At 35.1% G+C, this 23775-nt stretch overlaps 2 protein-coding genes across 2 annotated transcripts; both read left to right on the plus strand.

Annotated features, from left to right (window-relative positions):
- The first annotated feature begins 1529 nt into the window (after window positions 1-1529).
- Window positions 1530-12100, plus strand: LOC120338339 (uncharacterized). The gene is made up of 2 exons (XM_039406323.2): window positions 1530-1725; window positions 6415-12100. The coding sequence occupies exons 1-2, from the start codon at window positions 1573-1575 to the stop codon at window positions 8905-8907; spliced, it is 2646 nt and encodes an 881-aa protein (XP_039262257.2). The 5' UTR covers window positions 1530-1572; the 3' UTR covers window positions 8908-12100.
- A 127-nt stretch (window positions 12101-12227) lies between these two features.
- Window positions 12228-17614, plus strand: LOC120338353 (rab-like protein 3). The gene is made up of 6 exons (XM_039406338.2): window positions 12228-12499; window positions 13070-13161; window positions 13663-13812; window positions 15207-15360; window positions 16388-16459; window positions 16860-17614. Exons 1-6 carry the CDS (start codon window positions 12356-12358, stop codon window positions 17019-17021), a joined length of 774 nt encoding a protein of 257 aa, XP_039262272.1. The 5' UTR covers window positions 12228-12355; the 3' UTR covers window positions 17022-17614.
- The last annotated feature ends 6161 nt before the right edge of the window (window positions 17615-23775 follow it).

Genomic DNA, 23775 nt, shown 5'->3' on the forward strand with positions numbered 1-23775 from the left:
AGCCTTTTTGATTTTTTAGTTGACGTACTTGATAAAATAATTGCTTTTGTAGGTCTGTAAGGTTTTCATTTATGTATATGTTTTTATGTTGTTTGAACAAGTTAGATTTTCTACTGTAAATTTCATCTCTTTTGCTCTGTCGACAAAATCTGACTATGATACCTGAGCTTTTATCTTTTGGTCCAAGCCGGTGTGCAGCAGATATGTCTTCATCCTTCAATTGAACATTAATCATTCCAGCCACTTTCTTGACTATATCAAACACATTTTCATTTTCTACTTGCTTGTAGCCATGTATTTCCAGATTCAGTCTTCGATCAGATAGCTGGAGCAATTGCCGAAAAAGGAAAGCCGTACAGCGATGATGAATTCATTAAGAATTATTTGAGGTATTCATCGAAAATGTATCCCCAGAGAAGAAAATTTAGTGGAGCAAGTAAGCCTGTCTCGTTTTACAGTGGCTCGCCGAATAGACGATCTACTGGGAAACATCGCAGTTTCTCTAAAAGACGGAATGAGCAGATGATGATTTGTTCGATGGTCTGGCCTCCCGTATCACTATACTTGTAGTTTTTGGCCCATTGCGCTAAACAGTTGCACGCCCCTGCTGTAAAGTTACAGGATCACAGCTGAGGGGTCGTGTCTTTGAAGGCGTCCCGATTTGAAGTCGAAAAAACATGGTAACCTTTGCTATAGGTCTTACTTAAGGTTTTGTTTGTCCTGATTTTATAATGCGTTTTTACTTATTTTTTTTATTGTGAACTATTTTATTGTCTGATGTGCCACGACCTTCAACCCCCGGAAAATTCTCCCCATGCGTTACCATTGAGTAATTATATATATATATAAAATATAAAATTATATAAAATTAATAAAAAATATGACAACTGACTAGCTCCCTCAGGCGCAAAAGAAGAACGAGTTGATTGCCAGTGCCTGGCGACTTGGCGAGTAGTTTCAAGCTATCGATTTACAAATCTGCAAATGTGCTCAACTAGATGTATGCATACATGAGACATGGGGATTTATGTTACATTTGGCCATATTCACCGCGACCTACCGGTGACGGTATACTAAAATTAATCAATTAAATTATCAAGTCCTCCAGAACCAAATAACAGGCCTATCCTGCCCTGCCCTATAAACTTATACCCGTATTTCGTATTTGCAGATCCGTACGGTTCCGGTACTGTACATGTACCCACACAAATGTAGGACCAGGTGATGCACTGACTAATGCTGTGCGGTACGGTACCGGTACCGTAGTGTAAGCCTATCGTAGCCTACCTGTGTACAGGTTTATTTCCAGATTTCAGTACCTACCGGCTACCGGTAGCCTATTTGTATTGTATTACCGTATTGCTGTACGGTACCGTACCTCTACCGGTATTGGGATGCGGACAACTCGTCTACACGGACAACTCCACCAGTAGGCCTAATTTAACACCAGCATTAATTTAGCTCGAAACTTATACAGCTGAAAACTTTATTACTGTATTACAACATAATCATTATTACGTTATGTTATTACAATTTACAGTATTATAGAAACTGGGATAAAATACGGTAGTCATGGAATCTTCTCTTTCGGAAGATGAATTTCATCGAATGCAATTGCAAATATTGGATTTACGAACTGAGAATTATCAACTCAGAGATGAAAATAAGAAACTCGTTGCAAATTTTACCAAATCATCAGAAAATGAAAAACGTCTTGAAAGAGAGGTAGAGTCCGAATTTTGTCTTATTTTTTTTATTTTATGTTTTAATACTGACATTCTTATTATTAATGATTGTAAAATTTAATTGGACAGAAACTGAGATATATTGATTCCAATTTAATTGTGTTGAATCTGGCTTTCATCTTGAATTTGATCCTTATTTAAAACAATTAATAAAAAATATTGGAGTTCTGTTCAGCTGTTGCGGAGAAAATTCTCAAAAGAGAGTAGATTACACTTCCAAAATGATTACAATATGATGGTAGTTTAGTAAGACACAGTTCTCCCGGGGGAGAGGAAAGTTGATAAGACGACTTAATCATATGTCGAACCACGGCCTCTCGTCCGGTTACCAGTCCAGGTCGGGTATGGGATTAGTTAGCCAGGTATTTGTTTTCGGAAGCAAGGACTTGATGGTGGAGAAAGCCGTAACCGACCAGCGGTTACGTGAACCACCCTACGGCGGCGAGGAGTCCAGCAATCCTCTCGCACATGATCATCCCCACACCAGACTGGATTCCATGGCAGGTGCACGCCCGAGGGCGCTAGCACTCCGCAAAAATGCACGCGCAAGCGAAATCAATTTTGCACGCCGAAAATTTGCAATTGCTCACCAATGTAAATCGGTTTAAATGGTTTTAAAATCAATAATCCAGTAATATAAAGATGCCAAAATATTATACCTCCACAATTGTCGACAAATACCAGCTTGCAAGATTTGGTCTGATCGAAATATTGCGAAGCAAAAAGACCATGGACCTTTCCCCAACCTTTGACCCGCCAAAAATTCCTCTCATTGTTACGTCCTTTTTTGCATCTTGCTGATTGGCCAATGTCACGAAGTAAACAAGGAAGTCGATGCTCGGGGAAAGGTCCATATCGTGTTGAATGATAGGAAATAGGAATCCCGTGAGAATAGTTATGGACGAAAAGATCGCCTCCGCACCAATGGCCAAGTACGGCTCTGATTCAGCGTATTTTTCATACAATAATTTTACACGAATGTACTGAACAGTTGCTCTAAAGTTGCTCAAACACTCCCAAAATTAGTGACGAAGTATGAAAATAATGTTTGGGGTCAAAGGTCAAACGTCCATTTTGCTCTAATTTGACGTATTTTTTATCCATTAATTCTACGTAAAAACACTACCAAAATTAATGACAAAGTATGTCCATTTTGCTCTGGTTCAACGTATTTTTTATCCAATAATTTTACGCGGATGTACTGAACAGTACCGGTATCCAAAGTCGCACAAACACTCTCAAAATTAGCGACAAACTGTAGAAATAATGTTTGGGGTCAAAGGTCAAACGTCCATTTTTTCTCTGATTCAACTTATTTTTTATCCGATACCGGTAATTTTACGCGGATGTATTGAGAGGTATCTGATGTCAAAGTCAGTTGCACGCGAGTGCAGTTGTTTTGCACGTCGTGAGCTATAATTGCACGCCAGGAATTCTTATTTGCACGCGGGAATTTCTGATTGCACGCCCGATTTCTCGTTCAAAAAGGCCATGAAATCCAGACTGGTCCCCACATTGGAACCTGCGATCCCACGAAGGGTAATCATAGATGCGGTGGCGAGCGTATTCCTAACGCTTAGATGCGCCACACCGCCGAGCCATAAACAACATCAATTATAACAGTGAGTGCAAACCCCTTCTTTATGATACAGTCTGAGAGCCCAAATCGGCACTACGCAAAAAACTAAAAGAACTGCAATCTATAAATGTCACCATTGGATTCCCTGAAAAAATAAATACAATATACAGAATGAAAAAAATTTCACGTACTTTCAGCGTTTTTAACAAAAAAAAAACGCAATTTTGATCAAGTGTCAACAAACGCATGCCGTGGTTGTTCAAAAATGTTATCGAAAGGAACATGGTGCATCTGCCTTTCTTGCAGACGTTTTAGAGACAGAAAGGGTGTTTGTTTTATTGAACCAAATGTCAGGACATCTTGGAATCAGAGAAATGCGCCCTGCTGCATTACAGGAATAAATGTAAACGACTGACAGGATAGACAAGTTGGATGGTTTTGTTTCGCTGATTCGACAGTCGTTATCATTGAGGGTTTTCGTTGAATCAAAAAATAAATATCGTATTTTTAAGGCCGCATTCTTCCGATTTTTTCACAAATCCTCCTTAACATGAGTAGGCCCCTATTGAATGTGTAAGTAACATATTTCAATTACGGAAAGAAGGAAAGTAGAGCTGTTATCAGCCCTAACTAATAGAGATGAGTTATATTAAACATGGTTAAAAGTCTGTCGGTAATGCTTGAATAGAACCATCATACTGTAAACAGAAATTTTGCGGTTGCTGCAAAAGCACAGATAGCTTTATCTCCCATGTCTGCACCACATAGACTATAATTTCTGCAAATATCGTCATGTTATGCGAAATTGGGTTACAAAATTATCACACACTGTTTATTTGTCAATATTGTACTCAAAAGGCAAATTAATTGTCCACTTTCAAAAATGAAAAAAAATACGATTTTGCAGTCTTTAAAAATAATAATAGGAAATACTGATTGAATTAATCGTCTCTCTTGTATTGGTGATTATTTTTTGTGGGTTCTCAGTTTTTATTCCTATTGATGTAATTATGTTGAGAAAGTATTTCCAGAATCGTGCAAAATTCTTGTATGTTTGAATTATTTTTTAAAAAATGGGAAAATTTCTATCATTTCATTAAATGGGTGATGGCGTCAATCAACGTATTCTCTCTTAAATTCAATGTTTTTCACACATTCAATAAAAGCATAGGAATAAACTTGCGAATGTGTATTTTTGCATCATTGTAACTCCACACCTCAACCTTATCCCATTCAATTTGAAAGTACAATGCTAAAAGTCATTCCCAACAGCTTTTGTTTCAACTGCTCTCCAGGGAGTCTGTATCCACCATATTATAAAGTGCAAGTTGCTGTTAGGAAAAATCAATAATTGAAATGTTCCTGAACAAATACTAATCGATAAACTACAAAACTTAATTTGCGTCAACTTGCCCAGTACGTTGAATTATAGATTTGAAATATGCATGTCATCTAACTATTTACCAATATGAATAAGTTTTCTAAAAATTGAAATTTATTGATTATATTTATCTACATCGTATAATATGGGCATGCTTTTTGTGAATTGCTTGAGTGTGCTTACCTTCCTATATCTATATCTCTCTGAATAGTTTTCCATATGATGGCTCGTAAAAACTGAGTGAGATGTTTTGATTTTAATAATATTCATGTGAATCATGTGCATTTCCAAACACTGCAACAGTGCATGCAATACAGTACAATGTGATTGATTGATTCCATGACAGACCCCTTGCTATTTCAATTAATAAATTCCGGCCTTGTGCACTAAAACAAAACATTAAAAGATCACAACAAAAAATCAATGCGCCGTATAGTGAAACAAACAAAAGATTATAAAGCGTATCTCTAAGGACATGTGTGCCATCCAGTCTGTTTCGATATTTAGTAATGGGGGAAAAGGACAGCGTCAGCTACGCTCTGCAGTTAGTAAACTTGTAGTGGCATGAATTGAACTGGAATGAATTGAATCACAGGCCCACAGCTCTGTGACATCACAATGTGGCAGCGTGATCGAAACAGAGGAATTAGTGTCTCCAGTGGTGCTTGCAAAGCAGCAAAATGCAACAGATGTGTATTTCGAAATTTGAACAATTGATTTTTGTATCATCAAGCTATTAGCCATATTACAGATTTTTTTCGCGGACCCTCCGAAAATGCTTCACACGCCCCAAAAGGTCCGCGGACCTCAGTTTGGGAACCGCTGACCTACCCAGTTTGAAGCAAATGCTAAATTAAATATTATTTTTTTGTAATGATTTTGTCAATGTAATATCTGAGTTTAATCAAAGCAATTCTGATGCATGGTAATTAATCAAGGAAGTTAATATAAATCTGAGCTGTTGAGTTGACTGCTATGTTGGCTACTGAGCTGAGTTGAATCATATATTAGTTCAATGTTCCATCTACCAAATATTTCTTTTGGTTTGGTGTATCGCTGTTGTGATCGTTCAATCACTTGATTGATAATTAATCAATATCAACCACCTACTTTCAAGATAATGTATTTGAGGGTTGGTCTACCCAACTAATTTGTATATTTTGAACTCATTAAGCAACTTTAGAATATTGAACATTTTTTAATATAAGGTCAACAAGGCTAATGGGGGTAAACCCTTGGCAATTTGAACGAATTTGGTTTCTTATTTTAAGTTACGTGCTCAGATTTTTTAAATTTTATTTCAGTGTGATAATATTTTTATAAAACTGGTTTGATTTCATCTTCATAGTCTTCAAAAATTGAATAAAACAGTTCTTGGGTATACTGTGAAACTTACATTGCTTAAAATAATATTTATTTAGATGAAATTATTCCCATAATTGAAAATTCAATATAATAAATATTGAATTTATTTGAATATTGATATTGGATAATCCCGATAAAGAGAAATTTTGTGCAACTTGTTGAAAAATGAAATTCTAATCTACAGCTTTTATGATATAACTATTTGACAATTAGGTGGGCACATTTTTAGGCATTTGAAAAAAAAAAAAAGGATAAATATGAAAAAGGAAAATATATCACAAGTGGAAGTGTAATCTATTGTTATCTTGTTTTCATATTTTTTAACAAAGTAATTTGTTTCCTAGGTCTCCAAGCAGACCAAACTTCGGAAAGCTTTCACCACATTGAATAAGTCAAAACAAGCATTAGAATTTGAAGAATTGATGCAACAAAATGAACAAGCTTTTATTCTACAAAATCAAACTCTTGCGGAAGAATTAAGTACTTTACAAACTACAATTAAAACACTTGAAAATGAAAATCGGCAATTTAAACGACAAATAAGTCTCGCTCCTCAGGACAAAGCTCGCGATGCAGAGTTACGGAAATTACAAGCTGCAAATGCAGCATTGAAACAGTCGCTGGCGTCAATGCGAGAAGGTCAGTGCACTGATTCTGGGGATGCAACTCAACCACAAGACTCAACGGAAACGGTTTTCAAAACTGTGGATGGGAAACAAAAAAATGACAACGAAGTTAATGGAACTGGAGTTAGTGATGAAAAATTTGACAAAGTTGGTGAAGACATAAGTGTGAGTGCAGGAAATATTGCAGCAAAGATCTCAAATAAAGATTTAATTCGCCCAGGACGAAGTGACAGTGACACCGACTTGCAAGTTCAAGTGCTGACATTGCAAGAAGAAAAAAGACTTCTCGAATTTGAGCTTGATAATGCGGTGAAAAAACATGACACGAAAATCAACGAAATGTCAGGCGCGATGAAAGAGCTCCAAGAAAAACTTGACCAAAAACAAAAAACGTGCAATAGTTTACAAAAAGAACTTGGCCAGTTGCAAATATTTAAAAAAGAAGCTAGTGAAACTGCAACAAAATTAACTCTGGAGAATGAAAAGTTAAAAACCGATTTAGAACAGTCAACATCTGACACTTCCTCATTGCATAAAGCATTGCAGGAGTCTCACACTATTCTTGAACAACAACAAAGTTCTCTCTTACACTGGCAAAAGCAAGTCGATATAAAAGATGACGAATACAAAGCTGTGAAATCTGAACATACAGAAAATTCTGACAAATTGTCATCAATTTCAAAGGAACTTGAATCCACTTTGTCAAGTTTGGAACTTTTGCAAAAAGAAAAAGACGAACTGCAATCTAGATATGAAAAAAGTGCCAACATCGGTGAAGCACTTTTAAATAAACATACTGAATTAGAAAAAAAGTTAGAACAAGTGCAGCATGAGCATCAACAAGCCTTAAACCTTGCAGAAAAGCATAAATCAGAACTAGCTGGTACAAAACAGTTAGAAAAACAGATTGAAGAGTTGAAAGAAGAACTTCGTCAAGCTCTTGATCTCGCTGAGAAGCGGAAACTCACTGCAAATAATCAATCCATGGAAGCCCAAGATATGGTGACTAAATTGAATGAGCGAGCTTCCTCTCTGCAAACTACCTATGAAGATAAAATCAAATCATTAACTGAAACTTACGATACTAAAATTAAAACTCTAGAAGGAACAAACAAATCCCAAGAGGAAGAATTAATTAGAGTACATCATCAGGAACGATTGAAAACAAGGGAAATAGACGGTCTTCAACAGAAATTAAATGATCTAAATGCTGCAACTGCGTCACTCGAAAATTCTAAAGGGTGGTTCGAACGGGCACTACAAGATGCTGAAAAGTTAGCAGAGGAAACTAAGGCTTCACATACAGAGGTTATTGAAAAGTTAAAGGAAGAACATTCAGCAGAATTAGAAAAAGCACTTCTCGCTGTTCAAGCGAAAGACGATGATGTTGCAGCTATCGAAAAAAAGATGCAAGAAATAGAAGAAGAATATGAGAAAAAAGATGAAATAATTGTGAGGTTGAAACGCGACGTGAAAGATGAAATGCAAAAACAAAAATTGGTTGAAAAGAAGGTTCACTCAACTCTCAAAGATTTGAAGAAGCAGCTTGTTGCTGAGCGTAAAAAGAAGGAACATCTACAGGAGAAATTGACGCAACAATCAGATGGTGAAAGCAACATAGATGAGTTATTAACAGTTGTTGATACTTCTAATAAATCGAAACCTTCTTCAGGTGGGGCTGATGGTGCAAGTTCTGTAAGTTCTTTCAGTTTCAGGGATTTTATTAACCCTACTAGGACATCTGGTCCTGGATCTACAAGTCCAGTAATGAAAAGGACGGTAACGAGTTCGCCGTCTTCAAATTCAACACAGTTGAGTCACAACGAAGCTGCAGATTTATTGTCACGCATCACTGACCTCCAGAATGACAAATGGGCACTTGAGGAAAAAGTTCGACACTTGGAAGAAAGCGGTGGAGCTATGGCGAATGAATTAGTGGAAAAGGCAGAATTGGTACAACGATATGTACAACATACACGGACAGACAGTGTGAAAAGAACATACAATGAAGAGCATTCTTCACCAAAGACATTGAAAGATAAAGTACGGTCATTTGTGACAGGACAAGAAGAACAATCGTCACCTTCTGGTATTGGTAACATCTATGAACTTAATAAAAAGCTAACTAGAATGTTAGAAGAAGAGATGACTAAAAATATGGCTCTCAAAAAGGATATGGAATTAATGGCCCAACAAATGGTGCCAAGGTAGTTAAGGTATTAGGGTATGTAGAATTATATCAATTAGTTTGTTTGTGACGCAATTTACAAACACATCGTGAATTATAAACTTGAATAATAATTTCCATTGCCAACTTAAACTTTTTTTGTTGCACGATAGAACTTTGGATTCTGAATAGGGTTCGTAATTGGATGAAAAATTATAAAAGCTGTTAAGTAAATATGTAACTTCGCAGATTCATTGGGTCAGGGTAAATGTTTGAATTAGTATCAGAGTAGGAAATTACTGTATTCTGTTCACTGCATTCATATTTCACCAACTTCCTAAAAGTTTCTGATACTTTCCAAAATTGAATTGAATTTGCAATTGCTTTGTTGCAAATGCCTACTTCTTAACTTGCTTTTATAAAGTACATACAATACGGTATTTTGAATAATGATTACAATCAAAATAATTGTTTTCATAAAGGTGAAATGATACTCTGTCATATTTTTGATATCTTTTCGTAGCAGTCATGAATTTTTCTTCTGCATACCAAATATACATGGGCAATATGTATGTTAAATTGCATGGGCTATGATTAGCTTTCTTACTATGATGCTCATTTTACAATATGTCTCGCTTATTTTTACATAGATAGGGGTGTCTATATTAAAATAGTTTAGATTCTGAAATTTTTGCAAGAGTAGGGGGCCGCATAAAACGCATTGGCAGGTCACAGTTTGCCTTTCCCTGCACTAGGATGTCGCCATAAAAAGAGACTAATAAAAACTGCGATTCGAAATCTGATCCAAACAGTTATAGTTTTACGTGTTTTAAATTAAATTTTATGGACATCCCTATAAGTATATATAGCTAATTCTGACTGTTAAGAGTTATGATTTTCACCCATGATGCTTAGTTTACTTTCTTTTTCTATCTGTATATTATACAATTTGATCAGATTATTGATTTATTTTAAATGTGTCAATATTATTGACTCAAGTTCCTTTATCCATGATCAATTTGTTCTAAACCGTACAAGTGGGCAATCAAGTGGGTGACTTCAATATATGATTTCATATTTGAACACAGAAATCTTGTCCTCTGCACAATCATACCCAGGACAATCTAAAATAAATGCCTTGTGTAGTTACATCTTCTGAAATTTTTCAATCGCTAAGACCAGTGAATACAAATCGTTTGTGCATCTGATCAAATCAAATATGAATTCTCTTTTATATAGGCAGAGGAAAAAACTGAACTGACTGGAAAAACAAAATTTTTTTTTGACTTGCTAAAATATTTTTTTATATGAAAGCTTGATGATTTCCGAATTCTTCTGTCTGTAAAATGTTCTGAATATACTAAAATCAAAAAGGCTGTTTCTGTGTTTTGGCCAGGTTTGACTAAAGCCAAATACTTTGTTATTTTGAATACCTACATTTTTAAAATTAGTTTAGAAATCATGTATGTTTAGTGCGCAGCGCAGCGCACATAATATATAAGAAATATTTTTGATTTGGAAAACATCATACCGGTAAATTATTTCTAAAATCAACTTGGGATCACATCTTTGTATTTGTTCCATATTTTTCATGGTGTAATAGTGAAATCACACATGTCACTGTGATGCAATAATCTATGACTAAGAAGAAGTTAATCTCTTTTGTAATTGGCAATTTCCCTTTGTTATGACTTCCCTACATGACTTAAACTTCTATTTCCTCCCTTACAAATCTGATCAATGAGACTTAAGAAGTTCATGATTTGCAAAACTTCCAGCTTGTTGAAGTCCTATAACAATAATACAGTATAGATATGTAGTTAGTTCAATGAAATGAACAATGAAACAAGCCATGTGCAAAAACTGGTGTCCTGAATTATGAAGTTATAAAATACTATATTGTCAGTCTTTCCATGATTTGTTACTTTATTGTATCTTACTTCTATACATCTGGGTATGTATTTCAGAGATGATCATTCATTTTGCGCTTATTATTAATGGTACGGATTACCTTATGATTTCAACACGACTATAATAACATTGATTTATTTGTAATTTTTTGAGCATTACGTAGCTTGGTGCTTGATTTTTTTATTGTTTCTATATTCTGATGCTCTGATGTTGTATTATGCTTGATTTCATTTTATAGAAAGGTTACATCTTCACCCTTGTATATGTGGTTGAAATTTAATTTGTGGTTATTAAGGTTGAAAATGTTATTTACCGCAACATTTTCAAGATGATTTTTATTGAATTCAGTTCGAAATTTGTGTTTTCCAAAAACGTTCCCTATTGAAAATTCAGGTAATTGAAATTAATATATTTTTTGTAGGGAGTGCCATTTTCGCTTGCGATATCTGGATATTTGCAAAATTCTTTGGAAGTTTTGCGGCATACTATGGTATATTGATTCCTAATAAAGTAGGTCACTCTTGAAATAGTGTTTTCTGTATCCAACAAGGCACTTTTGAATTTTAGTTTGATATTGAATTTTGTCATGAATGATCAAATAAACAAAACTGATGATAAAAACAAGTTGAATACCACAGATTCATCAGAAAAACAGTATTTGTACAACAGAGCATTATACAATTAATTAATAAAAAAATTGTAATTAATTGTGGAGTGTTCTATGGTTGATACTGACTGATTTCTTAATTTTCTTATTGCGTGAGTGCTTTTAACCTTGCCTGCAGTAATAAAATGAGAGTGGAATTTTATTATACTGCGAATGGTATTATTATATGCTGCATACCTATTGCTTTTTTCATGATTTAACGTGATTTAATTGTTTTGCTGATTTATTGCTTCTTCAAATCCTCAATATATGTATTAGCAAGGACGTATGTATATGAATATCTTCTGAATATGTTGTTCCAATTAAAGTTGGTATATTCCCTATAAAACAGTGGTTTTCAAACTTTTTAAGCCGCGCCCCCTTTAAATTTGTCAAGTCTCGCGTCCCACCTCAAAATTAACTAGCTAACAATAACCTACAAATAACAGTTAGTAAGACGAAAGTATGTTTTATTTAAAAAACATGTTGAAAACACATGGCTGGAATCGCAATCTCTAAACAATATAGAAATGTAACTATTCAAAATAGGGCGGTCACAATCAAATCTAACAAATGCTCTTATTTTCAATTTGCTTCATGCCCCTCAACAAATTGTCTACGGCCCACTTGTGGGGCGCTCCCTATCGTTTGACAACCACTGCTATGAAATGTGAGTAGTAATTTAATAAAAAAAAAAAAAATTTTCACAGCAAATGCACCCTTTCTCATTTACTCCCTTGGTTTGAATTTTTGAAATTCACATTCCCCACTTTTACTACGACTATCAGATATTTTATAATTTCTCTTCTATTCCATATATTGTTATTAATATTATGTTTGCTGATGCTCCAAATCTAACATTCGTATATATATATTATATTTATGTCAATTAAGAAAAATAATATAATGATGTCATAGGATTATTCAAAACGAGGATGTATATCGAGAAAGGGGCAAAGGTCAAGGTACTTGTACTGGGAGATTCTGGTGTTGGAAAATCTTCGCTTACTCATCTTCTTTGTCATAATGAAGCAAATAGAAATCCAGGATACACGATCGGATGTTCCATTGAAATTAAAGTTAGTTGAATTTAGTTAATATTCTGTTGTATCTTTGTTTGTGAAAACTATAGGAGTGATGGCATTGATGAGTATGGATTATGGATTTAAACTCCATCCCGAATCGGGAAGATCTCGTTCTTATTCAAAATCATTGTTGGATGGTTTATCAGAGCTTTGTTTGAAGCAAACATGAAAATAGTCCGTTTTAACTGACTGGTGCAGTCAGCCTTGAATACCTGAATGAATCCTTGTGACTTTCTGTCAATTTCCAATTTAAAATATTACTATTGTGTAATAACTTGAGGTATCATGTCAGATTAATTTTCCCCTGGATTTAATAAAAACATGGTATTCTTGTCTGATCAATCAAATTGACAATTTCATATTTTGAAATATTCTGAATTTTCAATTAGGTATATTGAACTTGAATTTAGTGAATTAATCTATTTTATATTCACTACAATGCTAGGCCTGTTTTGACACATTTTCACATGAATTAAAAGCGTTCTTCAAATTTTCACAAAGTTGTGATAAAATGCTAATATGAAGTGATGTTTATTTTCATTAAATCTGTCTATAAATTTTTAGCTCCATGACTACAAGGTTGGAACACCTTCTGAGCAAACATATTGTCTAGAGATTTGGGATATTGGTGCATCAAGCAGTCACACTAGTGGTAGGTAGGTATTATAAATTCTACCTCTTCTTTCGTCAATTCAGTACTTATCAATTACATTGTATTATTATTTCAGTGGTGGCAGAGGCAGTCAAATTTTTATTTAATAATTGTTTTCATGGCTTAGCCTTTTGTTCAAGGCTTAGCCTTTTGTTCATTAAATTCCTGTAAGTCTGGATGAAAGGTGTGTAATAGAGGCTGCAAAATTTTAAATTGTTCCATCATCGTTAACTTATTACTGATTGGTCATTGCCACAAAAATAAGAAAAACGAATTAATTTTGCATAATGTCATTAATCATTATGTTCGAGTGTGATCGGAGTTATGCACGTATAATACGACCCCTTAGTTTGGCAAATTTTTTTTTGAGTTTCCTACCGTAAGTCGGCTTTGCTCTCCCCGTTGGTAACAAGACGGGAGGTCTTTGCTTTCCATATGATTAAGTCATTTTTTTGCTTTTGCTCTTTCTTTGATAGATATTAAAAACACTGTCTTTCTTCTTCAGATTCATATTCTACTCTGGAGTAAACGGAATCATCCTGGTCCATGATTTAACAAACAGAAAATCCTTGCAAAACTTGAACAAATGGATGAATGAAGTTATAAACCAGGATCCTAATCTGTCAGGAGTTACAGTTGGAAGTGGCAACGTTGGGTTAGTGTCGATCAGTGTATTTGAAAATGGGGGATGTCCATAATGAATCAAAGAGGCAAGCGTGGCGCTGTGGTGCATCGTGCTAAGCGTTAGGATTGGGAATATGCTCGCCACTGCACCTCTAATTACTCTGCAGGGGTTCGCAGGTTTGAATCCCATGCAGGAATAGTTATGTGCGAGAGGTTTGCTGGACTCCTCCCCACTGCAGTGTGGTTAACATAACTGCTGGGCGGTTGGACTTTGTCCACCATCAAGTCCATGCTTCGGAAAACAAAAATAACTGGCTAATTAATCCCATATTCGACATGGACTGGTAACCGGACGAGAGGCCGTGGTTTGCCATTCGATTAAGCCGTCTTATCGGCTTTCAGTTTCTCCAGGATAAATATGTACTCGTAAATCATATTGTATCCAAATATTTGATTTGCAATACAATATTAAAATGTTTAGCAGGAATTTTTATTAAACTGGGTGGTGGAAACAGAAATATTATTTCCACAAACAATGTTAACATTAGCCAAATTACGTTTTATGTTAATGACTTGATGATACGAAGAACCACAATCATACGAAGAACCACAATCCTATGTAAACCACAATCGTGAGCCACTTAAACCCCATTTCCTGTATGGAAATAATTTGCAGTTATTCATTACGAATGCTGAAGCTACTGGTTAATGTGAACCACCCTGCAAGGAGTCCAGAAATCCTCTCACACATAATTTTTCCTACAAGATTTGAATCTGTGAATCCACACATGGTTGTGCATTGGCAAATATGTGTTCGATATTTTTCACTTTTGTTCATGATCAACGTTCAGTACAAGCAGATAGGCAATAGTCGACAGTCGCCAACTTTTTATAATAAAACTGGGATCATTCTGATTGGACATATCCCAGTCAATTTTTTTTAGGCAAGATGGTGTATATTCTCCTTGAACTCACGATGTGTATCCTTGTATGCATTTTCTGTGAATTTTGTTACACATTATATGAGTTTCACCTTATTAAAAAATGCACTTTCACTTTATTGGATTACCAGTTGATGTTAAAATTTTTACATCATTGGGTCAAATATTATTTTTTGAATAGAGTCAAAATTAAATTTAATTTGAGACTTTGGTGGAAATGGCTCAACTTGGAACGAAAAGTAAGGTCATATCACAATCACAAGTTTACATGAATGCTGGCCCGCCATATGGTTTTGAATTGAATTGTCTCATTAACTCCAGGGAAAAGAAAAGCCAATAAGGCGGCTTAATCGTATGATGTACAGTAGATCCTCTTCTCCTCACCAGTTCATGCTGGGTATGAGATTAGTTGGCCAGTTATTATTTGTTTCAGATGATTTGCATGGTTTATATACATTATGATGGGATCTTTGTTTTTGTCCAGATCTTACGATTCTGCTCAAAATTATGGGGCGTTTTCCATTCCTGTTATTATGGTAGGAACCAAACTTGACCTGATTGCCGACAGCAAGAGAAGAGATATTGCCAGGAGATCTGCTATGGTGGCTGATGATTTTGGATGTTCAGAAATATATTTGGTAGGTTTTAACAAAAATAAATGTACATTGTACACTATGATAATGACATTATTTTTTTTATACATTTTCACACCTATACGGTGCCTTCTTGTCCAAGTGCCACTGATATGTTAAGGGCTACATTCAACCCCTTTGTCTCCAAACCCTTTGTCCTTTCAACCCCTTTGTCCCCAACCGTTGTCTCCAAATATTTTCGTCCAGCACTGGCCATATGTAAAAAGTTAATCCTGTTAAGTTAACATTGATAATCTGGTGTAAAATTTGGTGTTAGTTAGTGTACATAGTGTGTTAGATGCATTTTTTAACATAAATGATGCCAAGCAACAAAAAAGCTATGATTTCATCGACTGGAAAATTAGATACAACTTTGTAACATTTACTTGCCGCTGGGGGAGCGTTTTTCAATAATTCATTTAATTAACGGTAAAGGGGTTAATAATGGGAGGGGTATTTCCTGCCCAATTTATTATCCCACTATGTGAACAGGTGGGCATGCAATCTGAATCTTAGATGCCATCATAGTCAAGGTTATCTTCCCCACCACTGTTACGTAATACAAGGTATCTGGGATTTTGTCAAAACTGTATCTCGTTCAAAAATCTTGGCTATGCACGACATGAGTTCAGTAATCCATAATTATTTGAGCTATGGAAAAGAACACAGGATACGATTTTCATTTTTATCCTGGGAAGTAAGATATGGGAAGTCTTATAGAACTAATTGTCATCAGCTGATTTTTCTGAATTCTGTTTCATCCATCTTACTTTTTCCACCTGATTTGGTTACTCTGATAGAGCTGTAAAATTTGTGGTCAAATAGTTTCTAAATATGATAACTTAATAGCTTCGTTAATATATACAAGAAAGATCCAGGTGATAAAAAAAGAACAGTACATTGCTCCAAACCACAGCGCCTAGTACATATTTCCTATTCTTTTTTCGAGTAGCCATAATAGGACATTGCGAAATATTTGGAATTGGAAATTATTTTCAAAATAGTTACTAAAGTGAATTGTTTTTTTTTGCAGGATTCTGCTCAGTGGCAGTTTTTGGCCCCTGGTTCAGGAAATGCTGTCAAACTAACAAGGTTTTTTGACAAGGTAATTATGGCATCTCATATTCAATTTTGGAAATCAGTAGCTTATGGAAACCTTTTAGGTGGATCTAAGGGTTTCATTATTGATTAAAATTCGCACCCCACTCGCTATATAAAAAATACAGCGCTGATTATATAGCGTTGATATATCTGCGCAATGGCATAGAGCAAGGAAAGGTAGTTAGTTTCACGTAACTCCAACTGTTAGTTAGATTATATTGCAGTCTTTAAAAATTCGATAGCGTGAATAAGCTGACAATTTATCATCATTTTTAGTTATACTTTAAGTTTGTGCCGATGCGTACTATGCTATGAATAAAACTATATATGATGGCCATAGAAAATAGTTTAACTTCATGTGGTTCAATAGACTCATATCGGATGACTTATATCGCTATATTCAGGTTGTTGAAGATGCCAAGCAGAAGAGAGTCACCAGTCGAGGTGATATGACTCCTCAAAGAGCAGAAAGAACAGGCTCATTTGGAGGATCTGATAGAAGACGATTTCCTGTTAGTAAAATGGGAGGATACACACCAACTAAGTCTGGTGCACATCAAGACTGAATGAGTGGATGAATACTGAGGAAAAGTAGGCAGATTAATGATTATCAATCGGGATTATGCGAGAGTAGCGAGACTATCTTCTTTTCATTCATTCAATGGTGCTGTAGCAGGAATGAAAAGGACTATTCTATGTTATTCAATTATCTTGCTGCATACTAAGTAACGAAAAATTATTTATGTAACACAGTCTGTCTTCACTATGTTTGCCTGAAGAATTGTACCTCAGTCATATGAAATGTACAGAAATTCATTCGTGTTGTATGTAGCAAGATTCTTGAATCACAAACGTAAGCCTGAAATGTGATGGCTTCAGGCTTAAAATTATGGTTCGGCTTAGTGTCTTATGTCTATTATATCTGCCAAGCGGTAGGTAGTATATTATGGTAGAGCTTGTTCGTTCTTGAGAGAATTTTGCAAGCCTTTTTAGCAGAATTATTTCACAAATCTAATAATCAGTATTGAAGAAATTGATAGTCTGAAATACCATTGATTTCGTGAAATTCCACAGGTACTGTTTGCTAATACTTGCTAGCTGTCACATTGTGCAATCTTCCATGTTAATAAATAAAATTTATTCATTGCTATTATACCAATCATTGGCTTTTTGGCTGGATGGTCTCGATGAAGCACGATTAGTAAGTAAGCTCAGCTTGGACTTTCTAACCAGTCAGCAAATCGCATGGGAGTTTTGAAATTCTGGAATCGTTTTTTTTTAACTCTAAATCAGATGTCACATGATATGCCAGAAACTGATTTTTAGTGGTCTTAAAGGATCAACCACAACAGGATGTGGCCAAGGAAAATGTTATGAAAAACATGGGTAGGGTCATATTTTAAACAGGTCTCTCGTAAATCAAAGTCTAATGGCTATGTTTATTTGCATTTAGCCTTATTATGCAATGATAGACCTAAGACTACTGCACTTGGTAGCTTAAATTCGATAAGCTTTTTAGTCTATCCCAAAAAGGTCCATCCATGTACAGTTTTCTTCATAAGCTTTTCAATAATACATATCGTTACGGAGACACAGGTTTACGTTCATTTTAGAAACGTGAACAGATACTTTATCAAATTTTTACGTTTTTTGTCGAAGGTGACAACTTAACCTTGGGTATGACAAAACAATGTGCTAAAAATACATAGTGATGCTGACTGCCTTTTGTTGGGTTCGTCAATCTCAAGCCTGACCGACCTTTTTCGTCTCGCGGGTTACTTTCACATGACGAAATTCGTTGTGGGCCGCAAACGTTTGTACCAAAATTTAATACCAGCCAAGTCCCGATTTCGGTATAATTTACATCAGGGCGGTCTAAACCCAGGCCCGCGGGCCACATGTGGCCCGCCGCTTCATTATCTGTAGCCCTCGTCGCATTGACAGGAAGTTAAAAAAATTGCACCCGGTGTTGTTCGTCATAAAAACGTGATTTTTCCACGTTTTAGTGAGTTATTTTTTTTTTTTGCATGTTTTAGCTTGATAAATTACAAATAATAAAATTTGTTTGTTTTGTATTGCACTGTTTACCTATTCTTGACACTATTGTGGCCCGTGGACAATACGAAAATAACAGTGTGGCCGGCGAGGACGACAACCTTGAACTACCCTGATTTATATAATACATAAAATCAATCAAGTTTTTGATTATTTACTGGTTACTGAGAAGGGCCGGCAAAATATTTGAATAGCAGTTTACTATTCATTGACCAAACAAAGAACCAATCATTACGCAACCCACTTGCGGATTTCTGACGACCACACGGCAATCTACACACAGTTTTCACTAACAAAAAATTGAAACATAAATACAAGTATCTAATGAAGTAACATGACCCTTCTAACATGCCCCCTACAGTTATAGAAATTTTCTGTAATTATAATATTAGTATCGAATTATACTGCAATACACATTTATGTTTCAATCCAAATTCGGCCATTTCGGCAGAAAACTGGTATTATCGCTTCTGGAATTAATGATGATTCAAGTAGTTATAAGAAAAGTAGTTATGAACAAACCTCGAGGTTTAGTAATATTCGAACATATTTAAACCAGGAAAGTATTAGATTAGAGACTACTAAATTGAACAATTGACTTGCATTTAGCACCATCCGCTAGTTTTAAAAACAAGACGTGTATTATTTGTTAAAATACTTTTCCCACAGTGTACCTAAAATCGATAAAAATCTTATGTAACTTAATGTGCCCACAGTACGTAATGAACACACGCTACAACAATTCTTTTTATTCTTATTCTCCTTTTGTGTCAAAGCATAATATTTTATCAAAACTACTCGTTAAAGAACAAAAATGAATAAAATAGTCTATTATTTTTAATACGTTTTCAAATAATATGCATTTTATAATGAATGTTTTACTGTATGAAGCAAATGATGAACTTGCTCAATATTAACGGAATAAATTACGAAATATACATGCTATATATCGCAATATTAATATCATTCCTACCCAACAAAATAGTGTATCTCTCTAATTTCATATATTTAGTTTTCATTTTGTATATCGTGTATAAGTTAACTATTTCCCAAAGAAAGAATCGGTTCAATAAAGTACATACATCCAGGCTGAGCCTAACTAAAACATTGTTCAGCTTAAGTAAGATGACATCTATTTGTTGCTTATTTTATTACCAACTTTCTTACGTAATCTGAAGAACATTGCCTACCTTATCACGCAATTTAATTTCTCTTTGTATACTTTCTAATCTTGCAAACAAAAACAAATTTGAATTCCTAATTTTTGCCAGTAGCCTACATTTTATTCAAACATTTACTTGTACGTTTTTTTTAACTTTATTTTAAGTTAAGCCTTCCAGGTATCTCAGTATTTGCTTTTACGTATTGTTCCGTTTTAGTCAGAGAGCCGAAATAAAATGAAATGATTTGCACTTTAAAAGCTTGAATCACAGCTAAGTGGGTCAGTTTTAAAATTGCAACAGTTTAAATAATTTCAACTCAACGATAGAATATCATGACAACAGATGTGATCATATTCTCTGATGATGACTATCCACTTTAGAACCAATATTTTGCTGCAAAATCACCGCAGTATTCTTCTGCACGCTTATGACTGATGTTTCTGCTTGTTCTTCCGATGCATAAAGGTTCTACGTTGCACTCATTTTTTTGGGTACTCCCGTGATATGTGAATCAAGATGGCGGACACCGGAACGTAGTATGTGTACCAGGTTAGGGTCAGGCCATAATTTCATTCCAATTTTCCTTCTTTTAGTTCTATTACGAGTTCGAGAACTAGCCAAGTGACTCCCGTAGTATTTGTATATATTTAAAATTATGGAATAACCACAACCTGGTACGTATATATACTACGTTCCGGTGTCCGCCATCTTGGTATGCATACTACAGGAGTACAGATCCAAGTGCTGTAATATAAAAGCGAGTTGAATCCTCGTTTTGCTAACCTTTATAAACTATAAATTATTAAATATTTGGCCATTTGAAACTTTATTTTAACATATTACATCTCTAAGTCGTGCCTTAATCATTTCATATCTTTTGTGAAATATTCGAGTACGAGTTGTGAGCTATTTTATTTGCCTCATAGTCTGAATATTTGAACACTTCAATCATACTATAATGCATTATTTCAAACCTTTGTGTGTCTTGTCTAAAGCAGTGGTTCCCAAACTTTTTGAACCATCGCCCCCCTAAAGTAGTTTATACAACTTCATCGCCCCCCAGCATTACAAAAAAATGTAAAGCCAGGAACGCATATATTACAGACCAAATAAGAAGACAATTCATTGTTTATAGTCTTTTTTAATGAGATGGATGAGCTTAGTGTTCGTCAGCGAGTTCATTATTATATCTAAAATTACCCCGTTTACTGATGGAAAGGCGATTTCGTTGTTTTGGTAGCAATAGTAGCACGGCAGAAAATCCCTTTTTCCCATATAAGACGTCGGAAATGAAACAATCCGGGGTTTTACCTTCTCAAAAACCGCCGTGTACTCTTGACCTATAGCATTTAACTCTTTAAATACACCCCATTTCACATTAAAATAATGAAAACAAAGTTACTCTTTCTAAACTTATATTAATTATTTTCGTACATCTCGTTCGTCCCTACAGCCCGTCCCCAGATGACCTGCACCAAAATACATGATATATAACGGCCTTTGGTAAAATTCATCCCCGATTCCTCATCCTACCACGTCATACACTCCGATCACCAGTCCATAGAATTAATAAGCCAATTGTTTGGGATTCGTGCACTCGGATGTGGAAGAAGTCGTGACCAACTAACGGCTACGGCCAAGGGGTCGGCAAATTTTATGTCGCTCGCGGGACAAAATTTAGAGTTGCTAGTCTTTTACGGGTCGCATATATTTTTTTTTTAATTTAAAAACGGAACAGCGTGCGAAAACTGCGACAATTCGTGATCTCAACTCAGTCGTCCTATTGAAAAATTATTACAATGACATTTGTTGTGACACTGTCTTGTTGCTGTATTGCGCTTGATAGCCTTACGATGACAAGATTGGAACATTTTCTAAATGGGCATCACTAATCCTAGTTCTTTGTAATGTTCATTTTCGAAAATAATTGTTCGCACAAATATGTACTTTCAAACATCGAAGTGAATATTTTCGCATGGTTTGTGAAATTTTGATGAAGATTTTTTTAAAGAAGATACATTCTTACAAAAATTAAGCGGTGAACAAATCTCTTGAATAGAATATGAATTTAATTTCCTCATTGTATTGCAATATATTCGAATATTTACTGCGCTATTGAACCCCTGCACTCAACATCAACTTTTCTGCGTGTTTCCTTTTGTCTAATTATAATTAAATTGTAGGCTCGTTAAATGTGTAGCTGTTCAGTAGAATTTTCAGGATATAATGAAATCCAGTCTAAACGTGTCTCACGATAAATTCTGTTACGTAAAAAATGTAATTTACTCCTCGAGCGTAGATTATAAATAAAATTAATTCTTAGTCAAAACCGCCTGAGTGTTTCCCCGGGCATAGACTTCCTTGTTTACTTCGTGACATTGGTCAATCAGCAAGATGCAAATATAAACGTAACACTGCCCCATTTCGCATCCGCTCAGACACATTTCTCATTCAGACAGATTTTCAAGCGCGGTCGTGAACATCACCTCATTTTCGCGTTTTTGAATTATATTCGTTAGTTTTAGTTGTTTTTTCGGAAATCCAAATATAAATCGAATAAGTCAATGATCACTTTGTCTTCCTAGAAGTTTCAGTTTAATTACAGTAATCAAAAATTAGTATAGAAATAGCTGTGATAAAATTCTTTACCGGTACTTTTAAAAAACAAATTGTTGAATGGTATGAATTAGAATGATAGTTTGAAACAAATACCCCATTTTACAGGCAACAAGTCGCGAAATCACTCTTAGAATAAGCACTGAAAATTTTAAAATGGTAAAGTATAGGAAGCATTTTTCGGGGTCAAAGGTCGGGGAAAGGTCCATTCAGTGAAGTATCCCGGGTCAGGTTATTTTACTCCGGGCCGTATTTTGCCGACCCCTAGGATACGCAAACTGCCGTACCTTACTGCGAAGACGAGTCCAGCAATCCTTTCGCTTGTGATAATCGCCCACAATTCAAACCTTTGAAAGCACGCAGAGTACAGTAACCAAGTGCACGATGCGCCGAACAAAAGCGGGTTTCGCGAAATCGCCCCCTTCGACTTTTTCGCCCCCCTCTATATCGTTTTCGCCCACCGGGGGACGATATCGCCCACTTTAGGAATCACTAGTCTAAAGTACTGCGATAGAAATGGGGAAACTATTATTTGAACTGATTACTAATTCAGCGAATATTTTGTGAAAATACTACTTCCTATCAAACGTTCTGAGAAACACGTCTGTTGTAATGGATACATAATCGTCCATTTTCAAAACCGGGAAAAAATATTAGACTAGTTGTCCTAAGAGTTCAAATGACCATTTCATATTATTTGCAATGAATAGCTCAGTAACATCAAATTTACCGATATAACATTTTAAGATAAAATTTCTAATGCTCATGGATTGTAGTTTTTATTAATATGTATATATTTATAGGACAACTGATTCGTTATTTTACAATTTTTATGAAATATTCACAATCTATACGTAACGTACATAAGTCAACAGATTTCAAATTATTACCTTGCTCCAATGTTGATGACGTAACCATATCCACCATTAAAGCAACAAACATTGTTAGCAACTTCAGATTAAAAGTCATTTTCTTGAATTATATGTATATATTTTTTATGATAAGTGTTTTGCGGAATGTATATGAAATGTGGAAAATATGCGAAACATATTTATTTGTGAAGTTCCAAGTAGTTATGCTGATAAAATACAAGAAGTGAATTTATTCTTCATGACCTAACCCAACCTATTGCACCTGACTTTTAAATAACAACACTCAGCATCTGACAGGAATTTACTCAATTCTCGTTACTAAACAGACCACACATATCATTTCTATTCTCCGACTACACATTAGAGATGTACCGATGTTACGGTATCACTATCGGCAATATCGGCCGTTTTTTCGGTATCGGTATCGGTTAGATTAAGGCCGATATATTTACCATTTTGATATGGTCCAGAATGTTTTAGAAGATAAGTTGGATCACCTCTTTTTTAATTCATTTTTTGTCTGAAGAGATCGTGAGCTATGAGCCATACATTCTGACGCAATTATCCCTCTACGCAGGTGTTAATTTTAATTTGTTTAACTACACACATTACTT

This window comes from Styela clava, chromosome 10 (genome assembly GCF_964204865.1).
Source record: "Styela clava chromosome 10, kaStyClav1.hap1.2, whole genome shotgun sequence".
Lineage (NCBI taxonomy): Eukaryota > Metazoa > Chordata > Ascidiacea > Stolidobranchia > Styelidae > Styela > Styela clava.